The sequence below is a fragment of the Punctularia strigosozonata genome (genome assembly GCF_000264995.1).
Source record: "Punctularia strigosozonata HHB-11173 SS5 unplaced genomic scaffold PUNSTscaffold_10, whole genome shotgun sequence".
NCBI lineage: Eukaryota > Fungi > Basidiomycota > Agaricomycetes > Corticiales > Punctulariaceae > Punctularia > Punctularia strigosozonata.
Genome location: NW_006767442.1, coordinates 92,546 through 110,223, shown reverse-complemented (window position 1 = coordinate 110,223; position 17,678 = coordinate 92,546). Strand labels below are relative to the sequence as shown.

Genomic DNA, 17,678 nt, shown 5'->3' with positions numbered 1-17,678 from the left:
AGCCACTGGCAGACAGGTGCGCGAAACCCTCACTGAATGCTTTATCGCTTCCGTCTACTTCTATTAGGCCAACCCATGCATACTTGAAGTAGATGACATACCGCCGGCGTATAAGAGATGTAACTCATGAATGATTGTGGGCTTCGAAAGCTCGATTACTTGCCCTTCTGCAATGACGTTGTCTGAAACGGAACCACCCCACGACGCGGGTAGTTCATACTATGAGTCCTGATCAACCCTCAGCATGACGGTGATACGAGTCTAACACGAACTATGATTCCATCGTATGCCCAGGAGCCAGTCGGCAGAATGGATCCATCGTAGGAACCCCCAGATCCATCGAAGTCTCCGAAGGACCCGTTGGTAGATGCAGCTTGATTGTTGAAAAGGTCACTGATGAGCAGCGGTACAGACAAATATTGTAGTATGTTTACGGCCTTGACGAGCGGAAAACAAGCACATATAAGGATTGCGAGCATGGCGTATTGAAGCAACGGCTGGGCTCAAGGCATGATGAGTTATAAGCCCTAAAGCAACACTGTCAGCTGATGAGCGCTTTTGCGATGCGTACGCCCGTACCAGGGTCATATGCATCATCTTGAGCAGCCGACGGTCCGCTCACACAGCTTCAGGAAGCGTTCAGATGTCGGGGAACAGCGGCAGGAGCTCCTCATGACTCGTGAAGAAGCAGAACCACAAACTCAAGAGAGAACAGGCTGGTATTGTACTGGAGACGAAGAATGCCGTTTACACGATCAAAGGCGACGGGTTATCTGTGCCACGAGAGTCGACCATTGGCAAATCTATTGCAGTCATGCCACCTACGGCGAGGACAACGCTGAATCGAAAAGGACTGAGGAAGAGTCACGCTCTCGCGTGGCTTCACGCGTCATGACGTCAACCGAGTCAACCAACAGGTTAAGTATGCCGATGATATGCCTCGCAATTGGTGAGCGCAGTCGAAGCGTATTACTACCATACAATTACAAGCTAAAAATGCATGTCATGTATGTAAGATCATTCTTGTTCCTTCTTGATACGTTTCGTGTCTAGACACCAATATCAAGGGATGTTCATGCAGACGTGGACTCGGCTTACCCCTGTTCACATCCTCCTCTTTAAGTCTCTTATGCGAGCCGTATAGTGCTATTTCGGAAGTCAGCAGTCGAACCGTAGATCACAGACAGTCAGCAACATACTTGCAAGGGATGTAGCGTGTTTGCGATCATATTCCACGTTGCCGGGGGCTCGTTGCATCGAATCCTTCCTACCTGACGAACCGAGGTTGCCCTCGCCAAGCTCTTGCTCTTCTGTTTTAACTCGTACAAGCGAGGCTGCCACGCGCACTCTCGGTTTAGCTAGGTATATATGCCCCACCAACTCATCCTAACTCACGCGGACGCCGCCGTGGATCGCGGGTACTCATAGACAACGGTATTGAACGTTGTGGAGGTTCGAGTTTGACGGCCGTCGAAGGTGCTGTTTGCATTTAATTAGAATTGAGTATGCATTGCTCCAATTGACTTCAACTTACGCGATGGCCGTCGTGGATCACGAGTGCTCATAGATGACGGTATCGAAGGTTCTGGAGGTTCTAGCTTCACCGATGTCGAAGGTGCTTTTCGTGTTGAGTTGAGATCAGGCGGATGAAGAGCAGCACTATCATCCCACTGCTCTTGCTTTGCGTGATTCGTCGCCGCATACGCTGCTCAGAGATTAATGCTTAAGCAAATACAGTTGGAAATATCGAACACACCACGGCTGATATCACGATCGTGCCCTGAGCCTTCGTGTGGAAGATTGAAGACAGCAGATCCTTGAGGAACTGATGAGCATTTCGAGACTTACAGAGGAAACCATCCTAACATACCACGAGTACGGAGATAATCGACGAGTGCTGATGACGGCGTATACACATCTTCCTGCTTCACAGGAACAGCGCAAGATGGGACAGCGGAAATTATCCCGTCTTCCTGCTTGATGTTTGTCACGGGCAACCGAAGGGCGAGCTGAGCAGCTTCCTCTGTTTCAATTGAAATGTGTTGAAAGAAATGATCGGAAGGTTGGATGGCTCTGTACGTCTGACATACCTTCTTCGTAAGGATCATATTTCGACGACGATGCTGAACCATAATCACGATCAATCGCTATCAGGGATGGTACTCGTTTGTACCGTACCGGCGCGACTGGAGGACATCTCTTGATGTTCCGGCGGTTCTATGATCAGTTGCAGCTGCGATTGAGCAGAGATCCAAACAAGTTTGCATGGGTAGTGACAAACCTAGTTTCACAGGATCTGGCCGCCCCTGCACATGGTCAGGATAATGCGCGTGCGCAGGATGGTGAGAGGGAGGTTCATACGGCCGGAATGCCGACGCCGTTACCTATGGAGGACGTGAAGTATGTGAAATCAACCGGTATCAAGTGGTAAAGGTGTGGTACTTACCTCACTTGCAAACACGTCAGTTTTACTAGGACTGTTCGCGACATGATTTTCCGGGTCCTGGTACTCGATCTTCACGGGAGGATCTAGTAGCAAAACTTGGGGTTCGGGCTGGGGCGGCTCCGACAGGTTTCCTCGTTGTTCTTCGGGCTTCACCACCGGTTCTTCTGTTCTTGTGGAAGAAATCTCAACTTGTGGTGGGAATAGATCTCTCGCGAGCTCCTTGCCAAAACGGCTGGGACAGCGTGCATAGCTCGGTCTTATACGCACAGGGTAGGGGTACGGCTGCTTCAACGAGGCGACAATATGTGCTTTGTCGGGATAATCCTCCGCGGGATATTCGTTTTCCCATGTCCCTACCGATGCCACTTCTGTTAGCTGCGCGCAGTAGTTGGACTTGAACTATGAACATACGTTCAGGTGGTCCATGTGTTACGTAGTTGTACTCAAAGAAAGTAGTCATATTCGGGACTTGATGACGTTTAAGGTACTTTGACTCTACAAACTCGGACCATCTTTGTGAGCGTATCAGCAGCCGATCCAGCGTTTCTGATGCTTGTGCCGCAGCGATGAAACAGCGGTATCTGACACTCACCTATGTGCGCCATACAAAGGGGTGAAATCCACCTCTTTGGGAAGCTCGACAATGACAACCATCTCCTGCATGAAGGAACACAGTGTTATGGTGCCGTTCGAGGAGTTCGCGCCTCAAGCGTCACCACGCTTTCACGCACACAACAGGTTGCAGTTCCTCATCACTGTACTTACGGTTTTTCGAGTGAAGATCCGATTAGGTAGGTATCCCGTAGCAGCCTCAATGAACGTCCCAGCTCTGTCGACATCGATCTGTGTTCTCTCGGACGGCCGGTCGTTGTCCATCCCATAGCACCAGACCACGAGGAGATACGCATTCTCAGACTTCGAATAGTCGTACGGCGGCCCTGATTTCTTTTTCTTCGCCATGGAGTAGTAGTCTGCAAGCGGGTTTGACCCCGCAAGAGAATATCGGGGTAAGCCGAACGCGGTGTCCGTGAGACACGCGAAGCCTCCTTGCCCCCAACCACGCCGAGGTCTTGCTCAGGTCGTCATCCAACATGTCCTCGAGTCAACAAGCATCGACGTCCCAGACGCAGTCTAGCGCTACATCGTCTCAGCCATCACAACCCCAGCTCTCCCGCCAGCAAGCCGAACAAGCTCGCAAGGACAGGACACTTGCGGATTTCTTGCTGATGCTAGACGACTACGAGCCATTGGTATGTTCTCGTGCCGTAAGTTCCACATGAATCTCAAGGAGTGTTCGCCAGATTCCCAACGAGGTCACGGATTACTATCTGCAACGAGTTGGCTTTGACTGCCAAGACGTCCGATTGTAGGGTCCCCCTTCTCATCGGGACCTTGACTGGAGCCCTCATTCTACCTTCGATATTCTGCAGAAAGCGACTATTGTCACTGGCCGCTCAGAAATTCGTTTCCGATATCGCCGCAGATGCGTACCAACACGCGCGAATCCGCACGAATGCATCGGCTGGGCGGTCGCGTACAGCAGGTGGTGCTAGGGTGCGCTATCCATTCCATCCCGGTAGTTTGGACTGATCTGAAGGTAAGGATAAGACACGTACCACCTTAACCATGGAGGATCTTGCCGGCGCCCTGCAAGAGTACGGCATCAATGCCCGCAAGCCCGACTTCTATATGTAATACCACATTATCATACCCGACCAGCAGATTTTCGACAGGCAGCGCAACGTACATCAGGCTCGAATGATTCCGTCAGACCTCCTTAATATCTCGATCAGGTGAACTCGAAGAGCTCGGCGCCTTTCACGCCAATGCAGACCATGGGCCATCTTCATGTTATCCGTGGCTTGCCTGCTTCGTCGTCTTTGAACAGAGACAGATGTTACCATTGCGAAGAGGATTTTCTTGTACGATAAGCACGCTTTCCACGAATAGACAGCAATGGAACTACCTCTACCCGATCGCTGTACGATTCTGGGTAAATTCAAATGCACGCCAAGGTTGAGAGAACGCAAAACTCCAGTCAACACCACCCTTATAATCCAATCATCCGGTCAGCGGAAGTGACGAACTCGATAACACGATAAAGGTATAGATGTACAGGTAGAGCGACGAGAGCACAAAATCAAACATTCGAGCCTAGAGATATAAATGCAAGCAGATAGCAGGCAGAACGTACTGAGTAGTATAGACATCAGTCTCCCCAGGGATCGTTGGAGTATGTACCCCATGCACTACTAGACTGGCTACCCGCCACGCTCGGGGCTCGTCCGCCTTTGCAAGAGCCGGTGCTTCCGCCCCACGCCGCCCCGCTAGCGGATCTAACCATGGAGTTCGGTTTCGCATCTCTGGCGGACGTCACCGTCGATGCGGAACCGGTGCTGCTGCTCTTGTCCCAAGCGACAGGGGTCTTTGAGCCCCACGGATCCTCTGACATGACACCCCAGGAGGCAGCCGAGCCTGCCTCGGATTGGTCCCCCCTCTGAGGCGTTGGCACCCACGCATTTCTGCCTCCGCCGGAAGCCGCGGTTGTGGCAGAGCCATCGGAGTGCGAGCGTTGGGACGCAGGTGACGGCAGGCCAGTTGCAGATCCACGATCAGCTGCGACCGAGCGCCCGACACCGAGAGCAAAGCAAACAACTTCGTCAAAATGCGCTCACTGACGGACGCGTATGACATGAACGTTTGAGAAATGATACTCACCTGGCCGACCTTGTGATGCGGGTGGTGCTTGAGGACCAGAAGAACCGCGACCGCGACCGCGACCGCGACCTCGTCTTGCTCGGACCATGGCCCTTTCTTCACGCGCTGTGTCCCTTTCTTGACGTTCCTGTTCCCTCCTTTGGTCCCGCTTCATCTTGGCGTACTGGGCGCAAATGCCCTTCTTGCAAGTGCGTCCATGTTCGGGGCAGTCTCGCTGACTGGGCAGGAGAGGGGCGTCCTTAGGTTTCATGTAGTCCGCCCACAGATCCGTCTCCTCTTCCGCAGCAGCTGATGCTACAGTTCCTGCCCCTGCTTCCGGTTCTGCAGCGACGCTGACGCTGCCGAATTCCTCCTCGAGAGCAGCGATCATATCGAACTCCCGATCAACACCAGTTCTAGGCAAAGACTCGTCGCCATCGCTGGTCTCAGCGTCCGTCAACCCTGGCGGCGGACCACCGACCGTCAAAGGGGAACTACGAATCGGTTTGGTGAGACCTGGGGGGACTAACGGAGCTTCGTATCCAGACGAGCTCGTTGGCGAATGCGAACGTGACGCTCGGGCCACGTCATCGGCCCAGGAGAGGGGATCGTTGGGCGATCTAGCGATCAGCGCATCCCAAGAGTCAGGTGCGTCGGAGGTGCTTGCGGTGTATCGAATCTGAGTATATGTCGAAGGCGATGCGGTAGGAGTCGCTGCGAATGAGTGCCACGCTCCAGCGGATGGCCGCATGTGACCGGCGTCGTTCATCTGCATGAACGCGTTGGGCGAAGGCGCGGACTTCCCGCTGGCGATCTTCGGAGCAACGCTGGCAGACGGTGCTCCCCTGGCCCACGCCCCGCCAGGAAGGCGTGGCACGGGTTGTATAGGCTGCGGTCCGCGTGTCTTCAGCCACTGTTCAGAACCGGCTGGTATGATATTCGTAAGAGAGAGATTCTTCGAAACGAGGGGCGCCTTCGCTTACGTTTCGGTTGAAGTTCTGGCTGTGGAGGCGGGAAGGTCTTGACAGGGAGCGGCCGACAAAGCCCAGCTGTAGTCTTGTCCTCCGGTGGTGGTAGGCACCAATGCGAGGGTGGGTACGGGTGCATGATGAGTCTGCGTACTATGATCAGAGCGTGTATATCACATGAGGTGCAGACGTACTTATTGTTCGGTTTCCATCCTGCCTCCGTAAACCAGTGTTCTTCGACGTAGATCCTCTTCCAGCCTTTGGAAGGATCAACGAGATAGCTCCGGGCAGTAATCAATCGTCCTTACCGGTTTTCTGAACCTTCCTTCCGGTGTTGTGCGTGCAATAGAAAATCTTGCTGACGCGGCACTTCTCTGATTCATCCGGATTACGGAGAAATTCAGACCACTAAACGAGGCTAGGCTTAGCGAGCGGTGCGAGTTGAAACATGGCGTAATCATGCCTTGTGCATTCCAAGGAGACGAGTGTCCGCTGTGGACGATCTCGCGATCTCGATGATGACCATGCTCGGTGACTGCATTGGTCAACACGAGGCACCATACAAGGAAGGCATTCAGTACAAGATGTTACCATAAAAGCCACGAGTGCACTGACGCTCGGCTTGTGGAAGAAAGATATGAGATCTTTCATTCCGACAATGCACGCCAGCCAGAATGCGAAATCTTTGCGGTCCTGCGGCAGCTCCATGTTCGCGTGTGCTGGGTACGGGTTCACGACGGTGAAGTATCTCGGCTCATCGTCGCTAGGCTCGGGGGTTGTCGGGCGTTTGGGCATGGCCGGGGCCGAGAGTAAACGGCTATCGTCGGGATCGACGAGCTCCAGCCAAGACGGTTTGGAGAACGCGGGGTAAGGTCAATCGACCAGAGGGACGCGTCGCGTTGATATCGTGAAGCCGTGGCGATGACGTCTGCTTATTTTAGGTTAAGGACTTTCTTGCTTCGAGCACAGGGCTGCTCACACCGGCACAGCGGCTAGCCGTTGATCCAGATAGCCGTCGAACGCAATTAAACCTCCCCCCGTCCGTATGCATGAACGGCGGTGCGAACCACGGTCAACTCGCGGGCAGCGCATCCCACGATGTCAAGAACACGGAGGAATATCACGGTGGAATGGAATGCTCCGATCGACCGTTAACTCCAAAAGCGAAAGCGTGAGGCACGGAAGCAAGTGGCGATCTCTAGCGGTGGCGAACTAATGAAGGCCCGTCGTTCCATTCTCTCCGTCGGTACCATACTACAGGCATCAGGCGGGGCTCACGAGCACGATGCTACTGACGGAACAGGTGCTCGACGCGCCACTGACCGTAACCGTGGGCGTCGCGATCTGGACGACCGCGGCGTTGTTGTAATTGGACGGCCCGTTCGTGCACCAGGACGTGGAAGTAGTGTTGGCGACCTGCATGTGGCGCACGACGGCAATCCGCAGTTGGGGTTATCAATAAGTTTTAAATTTTAGCTCTCTGAAGGTCCGGTAGAACAACACCGAAGGGGAGAATGACGTACCATGACGACGTCGGTGAAGGTCAGCTTTCCGAAGTTCCAACTCACCTGTCAACGTCAGGTTGAGCATGGGATGGAACGCGAGAACCCGGTCAGAGGGTCGCGCTCACATCATAAAGCTCGATGGCAAAAATAGCCTGATTCATAGACCTTGTGGAATCTATAGTAGGTAGTCAGCCTCCGCCCTTGTATCGTCCGCGGAGAGGAGCATCTTGCCGGTGCTACTCACAAAGGTCGAAGGAGCCGGTGGCAGAACTGCTGCTGTCCGAGAGGCTGGTGTCCCATGTACCATCTCGGTTGGAGTCGTCATTGGAGAAGGCGATCGTGGTACCGGCGGCGACTTGATAGCGTGATCAGTGCTTTTCATAGACAACCTGTGTAACTTCGACAGGATTGACATGAAAGAATCACCATTGAAACCGCTTCCCCAGGCCAAACTCGGGTTCGAGCAGCACCAACCGCTTCCGATCCACCATGTCCCGCTTCGTCCATCAAGAACCTGTTGCAGGACACCTGAGGGTTGGAGATGAGAGTGCCGCCCTCGCCGCGGAATCGTCGGACCATGTATACTTACCCGAATTGTCCGGGGGCTGCAGCCCCGGCCAGAGATAGTAAGTTGCGGCTTCAGGAAGCGTGGGTCTGCGCAGTCGTTCTCGTAAAGCGTATGAACAAGGGCGGCGACACGTACGCAATCATATTTCCACTCAGGTGGGTAAATGCTGCGCCTGAGGGAGTTTGGTAGCGCAGGAAGTACCTGAGCACATGTACGATCAGAGATGGAGACTCCACGACTCGTATGAATAGTTTGACGGCGAACTCACCATGTTTGCGCGTATACGTTCTGGCACAGGAACGCGAGTGTGATGTACGCGAGAAATCCGAGCGACATGATTCATGAACGACAACCTGATTTCCCCTCGACCGAATGATCAGCGAACGGCAGAAGTGCAGCCTCAAGAAAGCAGCGCAAGATATCCCATGTGTCATATAGCGTACTTATACGCCTCCGGTCGCAATTGTCCTCCCGAAATACGAAGACGAGGAATGCCGGTCCATAGGGTGTATCCTATCTGCGATAAGACGACCATACAGATCCATGCGTGTAGGGAAGTGAGGAAGGGGTGTGCTTGTCGTATGATTTAGCGAACAAAGGTGTACCCGTATTGACGCCGAAGATCAACCTAGATGACACGGTGAGGATGATATTCAGACGGTTTCTGCATGGCTTCGTCGGTAGATTTCAAGATGCACGTTCGAGGGGAAGTCCGATAACATGATTTCGGAAACCTTGTCCGGAGCCGAGGAGCAGTTCGATGTCATGACGCCATGGTCTAACAGAGATTCCCGTCGGCAAGGTTATCTTGGACGAGATGAGGACGATAAGTATTTCGAGCTCGTACCGGGAGGTGCGCGCCGGCGGATGCTAAGCTGCTTAGGATCCCACAGTTGAACTATGCGCGAGCAATGGGTATAAGGTGGAGATCACCTCAATTGCTGAGTCCATGAACGTACACGGGATTGCATACACGGTACGTCATATGCGAAGCTTCAATCAGCATCTCAGGATGTCGGCGCACACATGGTGGTATCTCGGGCCGCGAAAAGCCGCGCCGGGAGGCAAACATTCCGTTGGTCTTCATGCGCAGCGTCCTACCAGATATAGCCAATCACGACCTATCGGAGGGCTCAGAGGATACTGGAAATGCGAGTGTTATCACGGCGGCTTACACACTTTCCGTTTCCTCAAGCGCATCGTCAATGATTCTTCAGCCATCTGCGCACCACGCTTGGCATAGGACACGCTGTCGATTCTCCTTTGTCCCCTGTCGCTTCATAGAAACGTTGACAGCACGTGTAGAGCTCACGCAGCTGCGCGTCGCATTTCTCGGGCTGATATGTGTTCTTGTTCAAGCATGTTTGTAGCGTGCATGCTGTATTAGACACTGTCATTAACGGTCGTGGAGAGCCATCATGACGAAAGAACTCGCCTTGTGCTTGACAAGCTGGCTCTCCGTCCTGGGTTGAGTCAGGTCCGCCCCGCCCCCCGACGAGGTCAGTTAGATGTAGATGATTTACCTCCGGCATCGCAAGATTCTAGAAACTTTGCCCGTCGTAGATGTTTGGACCTCGTCTAGCGAGTTACGAACGACTGTCTTCACTGCGCATCGAGAGTCTGACTATTAGGGAGACTACGAACGAGTTAAGATAGGGCTCATTCAGTTTCAACAGGTGTGATAAGTGCTGCGCAGCGAATTCCACTCGCTACGGGGTACACTCTCTAAATCTAAAACCACAATTCTCTTTGAATGTACATTATCTTGAAATCTGTGGCGGCGATTTCTGTGAATTTTGAGCGTAAATTATTTTATTCGACTAGCAAGACCCGTGGAACCTGTTGAAACTGAATGAGCCCTATCTTACCAACCGAAGTTGGGGTGTCGCCACTGTCGTCATCGCCAGCGACCGCACTTCTCAGTCTGCCACTGGCTGCCGCTGCCCGCATCACATGCCACCTGCGGCTGTTCCAGCTTCAGACTTTGTCCAACCGCACTCTAGTACAGCTTCATGTCGAAAACCGTAATGTGGGCCTGCGGCTGGGACTGGTGCCGGCAGACCTTCCGTCAACAAGAGGCTCTACTGAACCATGTTCTTGTCGATCATTGCGACCAACTACTGCCAATACGATCTAGTGACCTGGTCATCGAACGCCGCGCCCAAGACGGTGCACACGGACTTACATGTGCGCACATGGCCCCAGAGCTTCAGAGGGGTTCTCAGTTCATAATGTTGACTCGTTACCCTTTAGACAGTTTCCTTGACGCGTATGGCACGATCCAGTCCTCTTCTACTACGTCTGGCAATGTGCGGTCTGGCAGCGACTCGCAAGGACTTGATATACGCGCTGCCAGGTTGTCACGGTCGGCACCATTTCCTATAGCTCTACGGCGTCTATCCTCCTCGAGCAAGCGGCAATCGCAAACGCAGTCGGACACGCCCGTGTCAGAAACATCCAGTTTCATCCCACCAGGCAATCAAGCCGCATACTATGCCCTCGCTGGAGTCACTTCGCGCCGCCATTCTTCGGTGGCCTCGACCTCGGACCTCGACATGCCACCGTCAACGCCACATACGCGGTTCAGCATGATCGAGCAGAAGTCGTCGCCGATGGTCACTCCGCCTGCGGAGACAGTTCCGCCATCGCCGAATTTCGATGATATGATCACGAAGGCAACATCAAGGGCCCGACCTCGGCATATTTCAGCGATCGCTGAGGATGAACTTGACGACTCCGGCGACAATTTCATCTCGTTCCCGAGCGGTGTCAATGCTATACCAGATCCCGTCGAGGCCCTAGCTGGGCAATGCTCACCGTCCCCCAGGAAGCACTTACAGAGCCAGAACCAGAGTCAAGAGTCTCGTACGGAGTCCGAAACTGACATCGAGCGGCAGCTCACGCAAATAAAACCGTCGCCCTCACCTATCATTACACCGCCGCGCTCACCCCTGCATCGTAAACGCGGAAACACGGAAGACATATCGGGGGCTGAGCGACACTTCAAACGGCGCCTAGACGATCACTCGGGACCTCGCGTTGTGAGCCAAAACATTCTTGAGGCCGCTGCATCGGAGCTCATGGATTGCTTCAGGTCCGGACTGCCCTTGAACATCGCCAGCGACATAAATTTTGTGCAGATGTCTCAGAGCCTCGGCGCTCAGCAGACGACATCGAGCCTGAGTGTCAAGCCTCGGCATGGCATGAATCGTGGCACCAGGTTGATCTACAACCACTCGGTCCGCTCATCGAACCCAGTCAGTTGGAAGAGCGGGACCGACCATTGACCCCGACGCCACCATTGTTGACCCAAGCACCGTACTTGTACACACTGTCCAGTGCGCCTCAGCATACTCAGGATGTATCTATGTCGTCAGGTCAATGAATGGCTGTACCCACCATACCGCCAACAAGCACATCAATATGAAGCAGTTCAACTGGAGGCATCAAACATGAGTCGACATACGCTAGTAAATGAGGCAATTTATAGCGCGACAAGTAGTCAGTGAACATACATGCTTACGAGAGCAAGGGGACATATATTTTTACACCAGTCAGATTTTGAACGTGATCCATGCTTCGACCAGGCCATCGTCCCTCTTTGTCGCGGCGGCCCACTTAGGGAGGAACGCAAGCACCTCTTCATACGCCGGGATACGCCCGCCAGAGCTAGGTCCACCAGCCGCGCCACTTGCGTACTCGTTCCAGAGACAGCTTGCACGCCCCTCGAGCGTGCCTCCTGCTATGCCCTTCCACTCGACCTCCACCTCGAACTCTCGATCCCACGTTCGACTCCATAGGCGCAGCTCCTTGATGCCCTCGTCGGCAATCTCGTAGCCGGGCTGCAGGTCGCCAGACGTATTCGAGCTCGTTACGTTGTAGTATGATATAGGCGCGCTGTCGAAGTACAGCCGGCAGTTGCGTGTGTTGGCCCCTCGTACGGACAATATGGCGGATGTCGGTGAAGTCTTCTTGGTCCGGAACTGCAGCCAATCTGTGGCACTGGTAAAGGGAGAAGGGGCAACCAGCGACGTCTCGTCATCCGAAGATGCGTCAAGGACGTTGGATGATGAACCGTGCGCGGGCAACAGGGTGCTTGACCAGGAGCACTCGGTGAGCCCTTTACGTCTCGGATCCGTGGTCGAGGTGCAGTTCACGTCCGCCCCCCATGCCGACGGCAGCTCAGCCACGATACGCTTCTGCAGATATTGTGCTGGTCCTATCAGGGTGGTGACTGCATGAGGTGCCCCCTCTTTTGCGTCCAGATGAACCATCTGCTTGAACGACACCTTCAAGGGCGCGTCCTGGTTGAATGGGAATACGACCCAAGTGAAGACGAGGGATATGATGAGGAAGACAGCCGCCAGCACAACTAGGCCATTATGCAATTTGTGAATGAAAGGCGAAATTGGCAAGATGACGAGCAACGACAGCAATGCGATGCCAAGATACACTGCGGGAATATGTGTTTGCTTCAGAACGGTGGGACACAACTGTTCTCGAGCACTCACCTGTGGTGGCACTGCTGCCGTCTACGAGCGATTGGCTCATCGCGTTGACGAGCATGATTCCAACCTGACTGATCAACATCACCGGAAGGGGAACGAGGACCAGCAACTGCACGATCCACCACCCAACCTCGTCATTCTCGGCGTACTCCTCCTTCGCAGTCGCACCAGGCTGGTTCCGCCGATGCTGATACATAAGTGGAGTGATTTCCGTCGGGGCGGTCTCAACCACCATACCTTCCCCTTCGTCTTCTCTAGCGCCATACGCCCTAACATGGTCACCATGGTCCAGATCACTGGCTCCTGTGTCGGTACCGCCCACTTCGTATCTCACGCCGCGCACAAGCCTCCGTTCTTCTTCTTCGCCACGCTCCTCCTCTATCGTCTCCTGACCGAGTCCGGGGCCCACGTCGCTCTTCTTCGTGTGCTTGACTCTGAAAAGCGCCTCCACTAACCCGAAGATGCCCGCGATCAGTGCAAGCGCGTTCCAGATCGTCACCCAGTACAGCCCTCCGATGCCCACGTTGCCGAGGGCGATGGTCGCACCAAGCAGGAATGCCCATGTGAGCAGATAGATCTCCACTAGAGTTGCGAGCTTCTGCTGTCGCGAGGATGTGGGTGGTACATCCTTCGAAGGCTTGCTATGCGAGAAGGTGAGAGGAAGCGCAAGGGTCATGTATGCCACCGCGAGAGCAGAGACGATCACGAGTATCGGGCGCGAGTGGACAATCTGAGGTGAAGTCGTGCATTAGTAGGGGTCAAACGGAACATGGAGCGACGGAGCGTACGAAGGGGTTGAGTTTGACGTATCCGAGCACCAACAGCCCTTCTGCTACGAGGGCAATGACGAGGGCGACCCAAAATTTGGCCCAGCCGATTAAGGCTAGGATCAGCTCCTTTGCACTTCCCCCGGTTGCCAGTCCCTGGTTTGCGGTCAGCTGCATATTGGCCAGTTCATTTGTGAATCAAATTCATACTTCGGGTACTCCATTCTCTACTTCCGCGCGGGCCTTCTCCTTCCTTGCGCGGATGATGACGGTAATCAAGAGTGCAAGAACGGCAAAAGGACCGACAATGAGAAGCACGATATCCAAAATGAGGAGCGTTGTCGCAGAGAACACCACGAACGAATGTCCAAGCACTATAGAAGCATGAGCTACATCCTGGAGCACTCTATATGCGGAGAAGACGAACGGTCGAAATAGACGACGCCCTCCCCTCTCTCGCTCAATTTCTCTGTCTTTGTGGTATTTAGCAAAGTCGAGCTCGCGGAGCGAACCTGCGATAATCATTAGTGAAGCTCCAACCTCAACGAAGGTCAGCAAACTTACAGAATCCATCATCGCCCACAAGGCTTTTTGTCCGCCTTCTGTGTAGACCACAGAGTCGTACTTGGTGTGGTACTTGCTGCGGCCTTTGTAGAATGCGAAGTCTAGGCCTTCCATCCCTGTAAAAGCCCGTGAGGCTGCTACTCCTGTGTTGCAATAACGATCACCATACCAGGCTTTACGACGACATCCTTGGCCGAGCTAACAAGACCCTGGGCATAGACGGAGTAATCTGTACCAGAGCGAATGACACCACGGGCAAAGGCATCTGCGGAAAGCACGTTTCCGTGAGGGTGGTCGACGTGGAAGGCACGCGTCGGCGCGAGCGAGGTAGCACGGAAAAGGAGCGGTCGTCTAACATATTGAGGATGGTTAGCACCATCTCTTAAGCATGTACTATGATGCTCTACAACTTACCCGCCTGCCGCCGCGCCCTCGAGGTTGAGGAAGGTGGTAGTCAAATTGGCCCATGGGTGCTCGAGGAATCTGGCAGTAACGTGAGACGACGCCAAGCGATTCAAGCGGTCGCATACGCATGGGCACCGTTCAACCAATCCTCTTCACCGTTATTGAGGTTGAAAACCGCAGTGCGCTGGGGACGGTGCTCCGTAAGGTACTTCACCAGCTGGATTAAAGTGACAACACCCATTCCATCGTCGGTGGCGCCGGGTGCAGAAGAAACGGAGTCATAGTGCGCGCTGAAAAGCACGGCTCCGCCCTCGTAGTCGTTGGTCGCGTTTGACTGCGTTCCTTCGACCTTGACGAGGACATTGGTGCCCTCGAAGTAGACGTTTGAATAAGACGCGGTAGAGTTGAGGTCCGAAACAACGGACACGGTGCTTCGATGGGGTGCTGCTATGTGCTGCAGTCGGTCGAGGATGTATGCTCGGACGTAGGTGTTTGCATGACTATTGTAAGGATGGGGTCGAGCTGCAACCTGTCGCAGAGCGAACGTTAGTAAGTACGCCTTACAACCAAAAATTAGTCGTGGTACACACAACGTGCAAGTCCGCGTAAGCCTCCGTAAGGTTCAGCCCTTTCCATCGCTTGACCTTGGGGACATCCGGCAGTTCGTCGGTCACGACCACCGACCCGAAGAGGACTGCATAGATGACAACAGCGAGCACGGTAACGGGTATGGGCTTGAATGACAGCGCATTTTTAATATGATGCAAAACCTTCATGATATGCAGCAACTCAAGCAGAGTTCAGACGGCACGTTTGAGAGGACTGGACGGGTCCTTCGGCACGCCGCGTTGAAGGTTGCTCTGACTGGCTCCAGTCAACAGCGACTAGCAGACGTAGTAGTTCGGACGGCGAGTAGTTGCAGCGAGCGGTTCAGAGCAACATTCGAATGTAACGCGCGCGCCGGCAAGCAAGGGGCAAGGATCGAACGCCGCGCGGTTGGATGAGTGTGACGCGAGTAAGATCAGAACTGATCAAGGTGCGTTCACACGGTTAGTTTCTCGAGCGGCGCAGTCAGAGAGTTCAAAGCCTCGTTATTGAGCAACTCGAGAAGATACAAAGTTACCCCTCCTCCGTCAAGCGTCGGCGTACTTATACTTTATCGTAAGTACCTGACCATATGGAGGTGGAGCATGCTGATGAATCAAAAGGGGGGACGCGTAAGCGTCCAGCGAACAAAAAAGGAAAGTAGCGACGGTCTCGATAGCATCGACGGCCGAACCGCTACACACGCCCTCCTGAAGTGGAAACCGCTTCACCAAAATAAGTAACTTCCCGCCCCTCCTTCATTTGCGACGGCGCTCACGCCAGATTAGCTCCCTCTTCATCTTCGCCCGCACGCTCCCCATCATGGCGTAGTTGATGACCTCCATGTCCGAAAACGAGTAGCCTTGACCGTTGCGCAGTTTGACGTCTGCCGAAGGAGGATTGCGCGAATCCGGACCGTTTCCCGACGGCTGATGATTGGTCGGTTCGCGACGCGAGCGACGACGATTGCGGATGGCGTCCCGAACGGCATCATTGAAAAGGATGGACCGAGGTGAGGAGCCTTGAATATCAGCGCGGGTCTCGTTTTCGGCGCTAATGTCATGGATGAGTAGCGAGAGGGAGGCCTCCGATGGGTCGATGACGTTGCGAAGGGTGGTGCGTAGCTCGTCGTAACCGGGCGGGACAGGCTCCTCAAGGATTGCGGAGCCGTCGCGGATGCTGTCGTCGTAGCGCAGGAGTCTGTCGACGTAGCGCCAGTGCCAGACGGTGAATGGGCTTCCGATCGATGGAGGAGGGACCCGGTCGATCACGAACTCGAGGGTACGCGTGTCGAATTCAATGCCGCGATGGACCGTGATGAGGTGAGTGACATCCTCGCCGGGTGACGCCTCGCGAGACGCACCACGACGAGGAGTGGCGGCGCGATCCGAACGGGAGTTGGCGCGGACGGATGACGTGTTGGTCGAGGAGTTGGGGGGTTGGTTGGTGTCGGAGGACGAGGGCATGCAGCGAGGAAACGAGGAACGGTAAGTCTTGACGTGCTTCTTGAGGAAAGTGAGTTGACGAGTCTTGAAGGACCGGGCGTTAGCCCCCGTTGGCCTAAATACGCGCCCTCCAGCCGGACGGTCATCCAATACGGTCTCGTACCGAATTCCGCCGACGAAGACTTGAGGATCGTCAGTGTCGAGCTTTCCTTTACCTTCCGGAAGCTCGCCCACGCTGCTAACACCCTGCTCATCTAGATACAACTTCAACTGCTCGAGACCGTCAATCCGATCAAGTGGTAGCCAGGTAATATCACCCGCTTTCCATCTGATCTCGAACACTGCGGCTAAACCTTTACCTTTATGTGACAGAATTCGTTCTACGGCCCATTCGCCTCCGTCTTCGCCAAAGTCCGCCACCTGCGTCTCTGCGCGCCCAGGGAACAATCGGTCATCATTGGCTACATGCACTCGCAGAAGAGACGAGTGGAATACGGGATGCACGCCTCGCTGCAGCAAGCGCGCAGGTAAATCTACGCGAAATGAGTTGTTTCCGTAGTCTTTTGAAATGATGTATGGCCCTATATATTTTGGTACGAGCTTACGCGCGCGCCCTTTTGGAAAACTAATATTCTTGGTCGAGATGTAGACCATGTCGCCCACTGTAAATGGGGCAGGCCGCCGATGCCGATTAGCGGCTCGCGTCTGTTTCACTCGGGCCTCAAGGATCGCATCGTGTGCTGCCATTATCGCGTTTTTCATACGCTGCGCGAAGACTCGGACGCCAGGGTACTCGGTGTCACCTGGTTGATCCCATATCAAGGACCTCGGCATCCGGCCGGTGTCTAGGAAGAAAGGTGCGTAACCCGTACTTTCCGACCGTGCCGAGTTGATCGCGAATTCGATTCCAGGTAGTTTCGAGACCCAGTCCCTCTGATCGGGGCTGACGCAAGCGCGAATCATTTGCGTGATGGTCCGGTTTGCACGCTCCGTGGAGCCGTCACTCTCCGGATGGTAGGCACTAGACATATTCAGTTGTATGCCTAACATTTTGTTGAAGTTTTGCCAGAATGCGCTCGTGAACAAAACATCACGATCACTAACGATGCGCTTCGGCAGCCCGTGCAACCGGTAGATTTCCGAAAATACCAGTTCCGCTATGTCCTTCGCCCGGTAATCCTGTCGGCTTGGAATAAGATGAACTCGGCCGGTGAGCAGAT

The 17,678-nt window shown here is 54.2% G+C and overlaps 9 protein-coding genes across 9 annotated transcripts; 2 read left to right on the top strand and 7 right to left on the bottom strand.

Moving 5' to 3' along the window:
- Positions 1-958: 958 nt before the first annotated feature.
- Positions 959-2,641, bottom strand: PUNSTDRAFT_121628 (uncharacterized protein). The gene is made up of 11 exons (XM_007385815.1): positions 2,447-2,641; positions 2,282-2,384; positions 2,179-2,217; positions 2,091-2,123; positions 1,871-2,023; positions 1,757-1,816; positions 1,535-1,705; positions 1,396-1,479; positions 1,200-1,334; positions 1,099-1,146; positions 959-1,049 (listed from the first exon to the last, which is right to left on the bottom strand). Exons 3-11 carry the CDS (start codon positions 2,195-2,197, stop codon positions 1,018-1,020), a joined length of 735 nt encoding a protein of 244 aa, XP_007385877.1. The 5' UTR covers positions 2,198-2,217; positions 2,282-2,384; positions 2,447-2,641; the 3' UTR covers positions 959-1,017.
- Positions 2,642-2,856: 215 nt separating this feature from the next.
- PUNSTDRAFT_121627 (uncharacterized protein) lies at positions 2,857-3,452 on the bottom strand. Its single transcript, XM_007385814.1, has 2 exons — positions 3,039-3,452; positions 2,857-2,958 (listed from the first exon to the last, which is right to left on the bottom strand). The coding sequence occupies exon 1, from the start codon at positions 3,404-3,406 to the stop codon at positions 3,170-3,172; it is 237 nt and encodes a 78-aa protein (XP_007385876.1). The 5' UTR covers positions 3,407-3,452; the 3' UTR covers positions 2,857-2,958; positions 3,039-3,169.
- Positions 3,453-3,537: 85 nt separating this feature from the next.
- Positions 3,538-4,141, top strand: PUNSTDRAFT_72810 (transcription initiation factor IID TAF10 subunit; the record flags this gene model as incomplete). The annotated part of the gene is made up of 4 exons (XM_007385813.1): positions 3,538-3,696; positions 3,748-3,812; positions 3,877-4,022; positions 4,044-4,141. 4 exons carry the CDS (start codon positions 3,538-3,540, stop codon positions 4,139-4,141), a joined length of 468 nt encoding a protein of 155 aa, XP_007385875.1.
- A 384-nt stretch (positions 4,142-4,525) lies between these two features.
- Positions 4,526-6,949, bottom strand: PUNSTDRAFT_145009 (uncharacterized protein). Its single transcript, XM_007385812.1, has 7 exons — positions 6,727-6,949; positions 6,575-6,646; positions 6,420-6,519; positions 6,306-6,369; positions 6,127-6,257; positions 5,165-6,070; positions 4,526-5,062 (listed from the first exon to the last, which is right to left on the bottom strand). The coding sequence occupies exons 1-7, from the start codon at positions 6,904-6,906 to the stop codon at positions 4,656-4,658; spliced, it is 1,860 nt and encodes a 619-aa protein (XP_007385874.1). The 5' UTR covers positions 6,907-6,949; the 3' UTR covers positions 4,526-4,655.
- A 425-nt stretch (positions 6,950-7,374) lies between these two features.
- Positions 7,375-8,520, bottom strand: PUNSTDRAFT_114974 (uncharacterized protein; the record flags this gene model as incomplete). Its single annotated transcript, XM_007385811.1, has 8 exons — positions 7,375-7,527; positions 7,635-7,679; positions 7,742-7,791; positions 7,861-7,971; positions 8,043-8,144; positions 8,206-8,270; positions 8,320-8,385; positions 8,453-8,520. 8 exons carry the CDS (start codon positions 8,518-8,520, stop codon positions 7,375-7,377), a joined length of 660 nt encoding a protein of 219 aa, XP_007385873.1.
- An 866-nt stretch (positions 8,521-9,386) lies between these two features.
- Positions 9,387-9,581, bottom strand: PUNSTDRAFT_72306 (uncharacterized protein; the record flags this gene model as incomplete). Its single annotated transcript, XM_007385810.1, has 1 exon — positions 9,387-9,581. The coding sequence occupies one exon, from the start codon at positions 9,579-9,581 to the stop codon at positions 9,387-9,389; it is 195 nt and encodes a 64-aa protein (XP_007385872.1).
- A 536-nt stretch (positions 9,582-10,117) lies between these two features.
- On the top strand, positions 10,118-11,581 carry PUNSTDRAFT_145008 (uncharacterized protein). Its single transcript, XM_007385809.1, has 3 exons — positions 10,118-10,371; positions 10,438-11,225; positions 11,279-11,581. The coding sequence occupies exons 1-3, from the start codon at positions 10,197-10,199 to the stop codon at positions 11,567-11,569; spliced, it is 1,254 nt and encodes a 417-aa protein (XP_007385871.1). The 5' UTR covers positions 10,118-10,196; the 3' UTR covers positions 11,570-11,581.
- Positions 11,582-11,653: 72 nt separating this feature from the next.
- Positions 11,654-15,501, bottom strand: PUNSTDRAFT_89945 (uncharacterized protein). The gene is made up of 10 exons (XM_007385808.1): positions 15,019-15,501; positions 14,554-14,957; positions 14,438-14,506; positions 14,193-14,374; positions 14,024-14,139; positions 13,887-13,971; positions 13,670-13,833; positions 13,481-13,615; positions 12,696-13,422; positions 11,654-12,637 (listed from the first exon to the last, which is right to left on the bottom strand). Exons 1-10 carry the CDS (start codon positions 15,202-15,204, stop codon positions 11,739-11,741), a joined length of 2,967 nt encoding a protein of 988 aa, XP_007385870.1. The 5' UTR covers positions 15,205-15,501; the 3' UTR covers positions 11,654-11,738.
- A 1,263-nt stretch (positions 15,502-16,764) lies between these two features.
- Positions 16,765-17,007, bottom strand: PUNSTDRAFT_20000 (uncharacterized protein; the record flags this gene model as incomplete). Its single annotated transcript, XM_007385807.1, has 1 exon — positions 16,765-17,007. A coding segment is annotated over one exon (243 nt), but the record flags the coding sequence as incomplete, so codon positions are not given.
- Between the last annotated feature and the right edge of the window lie 671 nt (positions 17,008-17,678).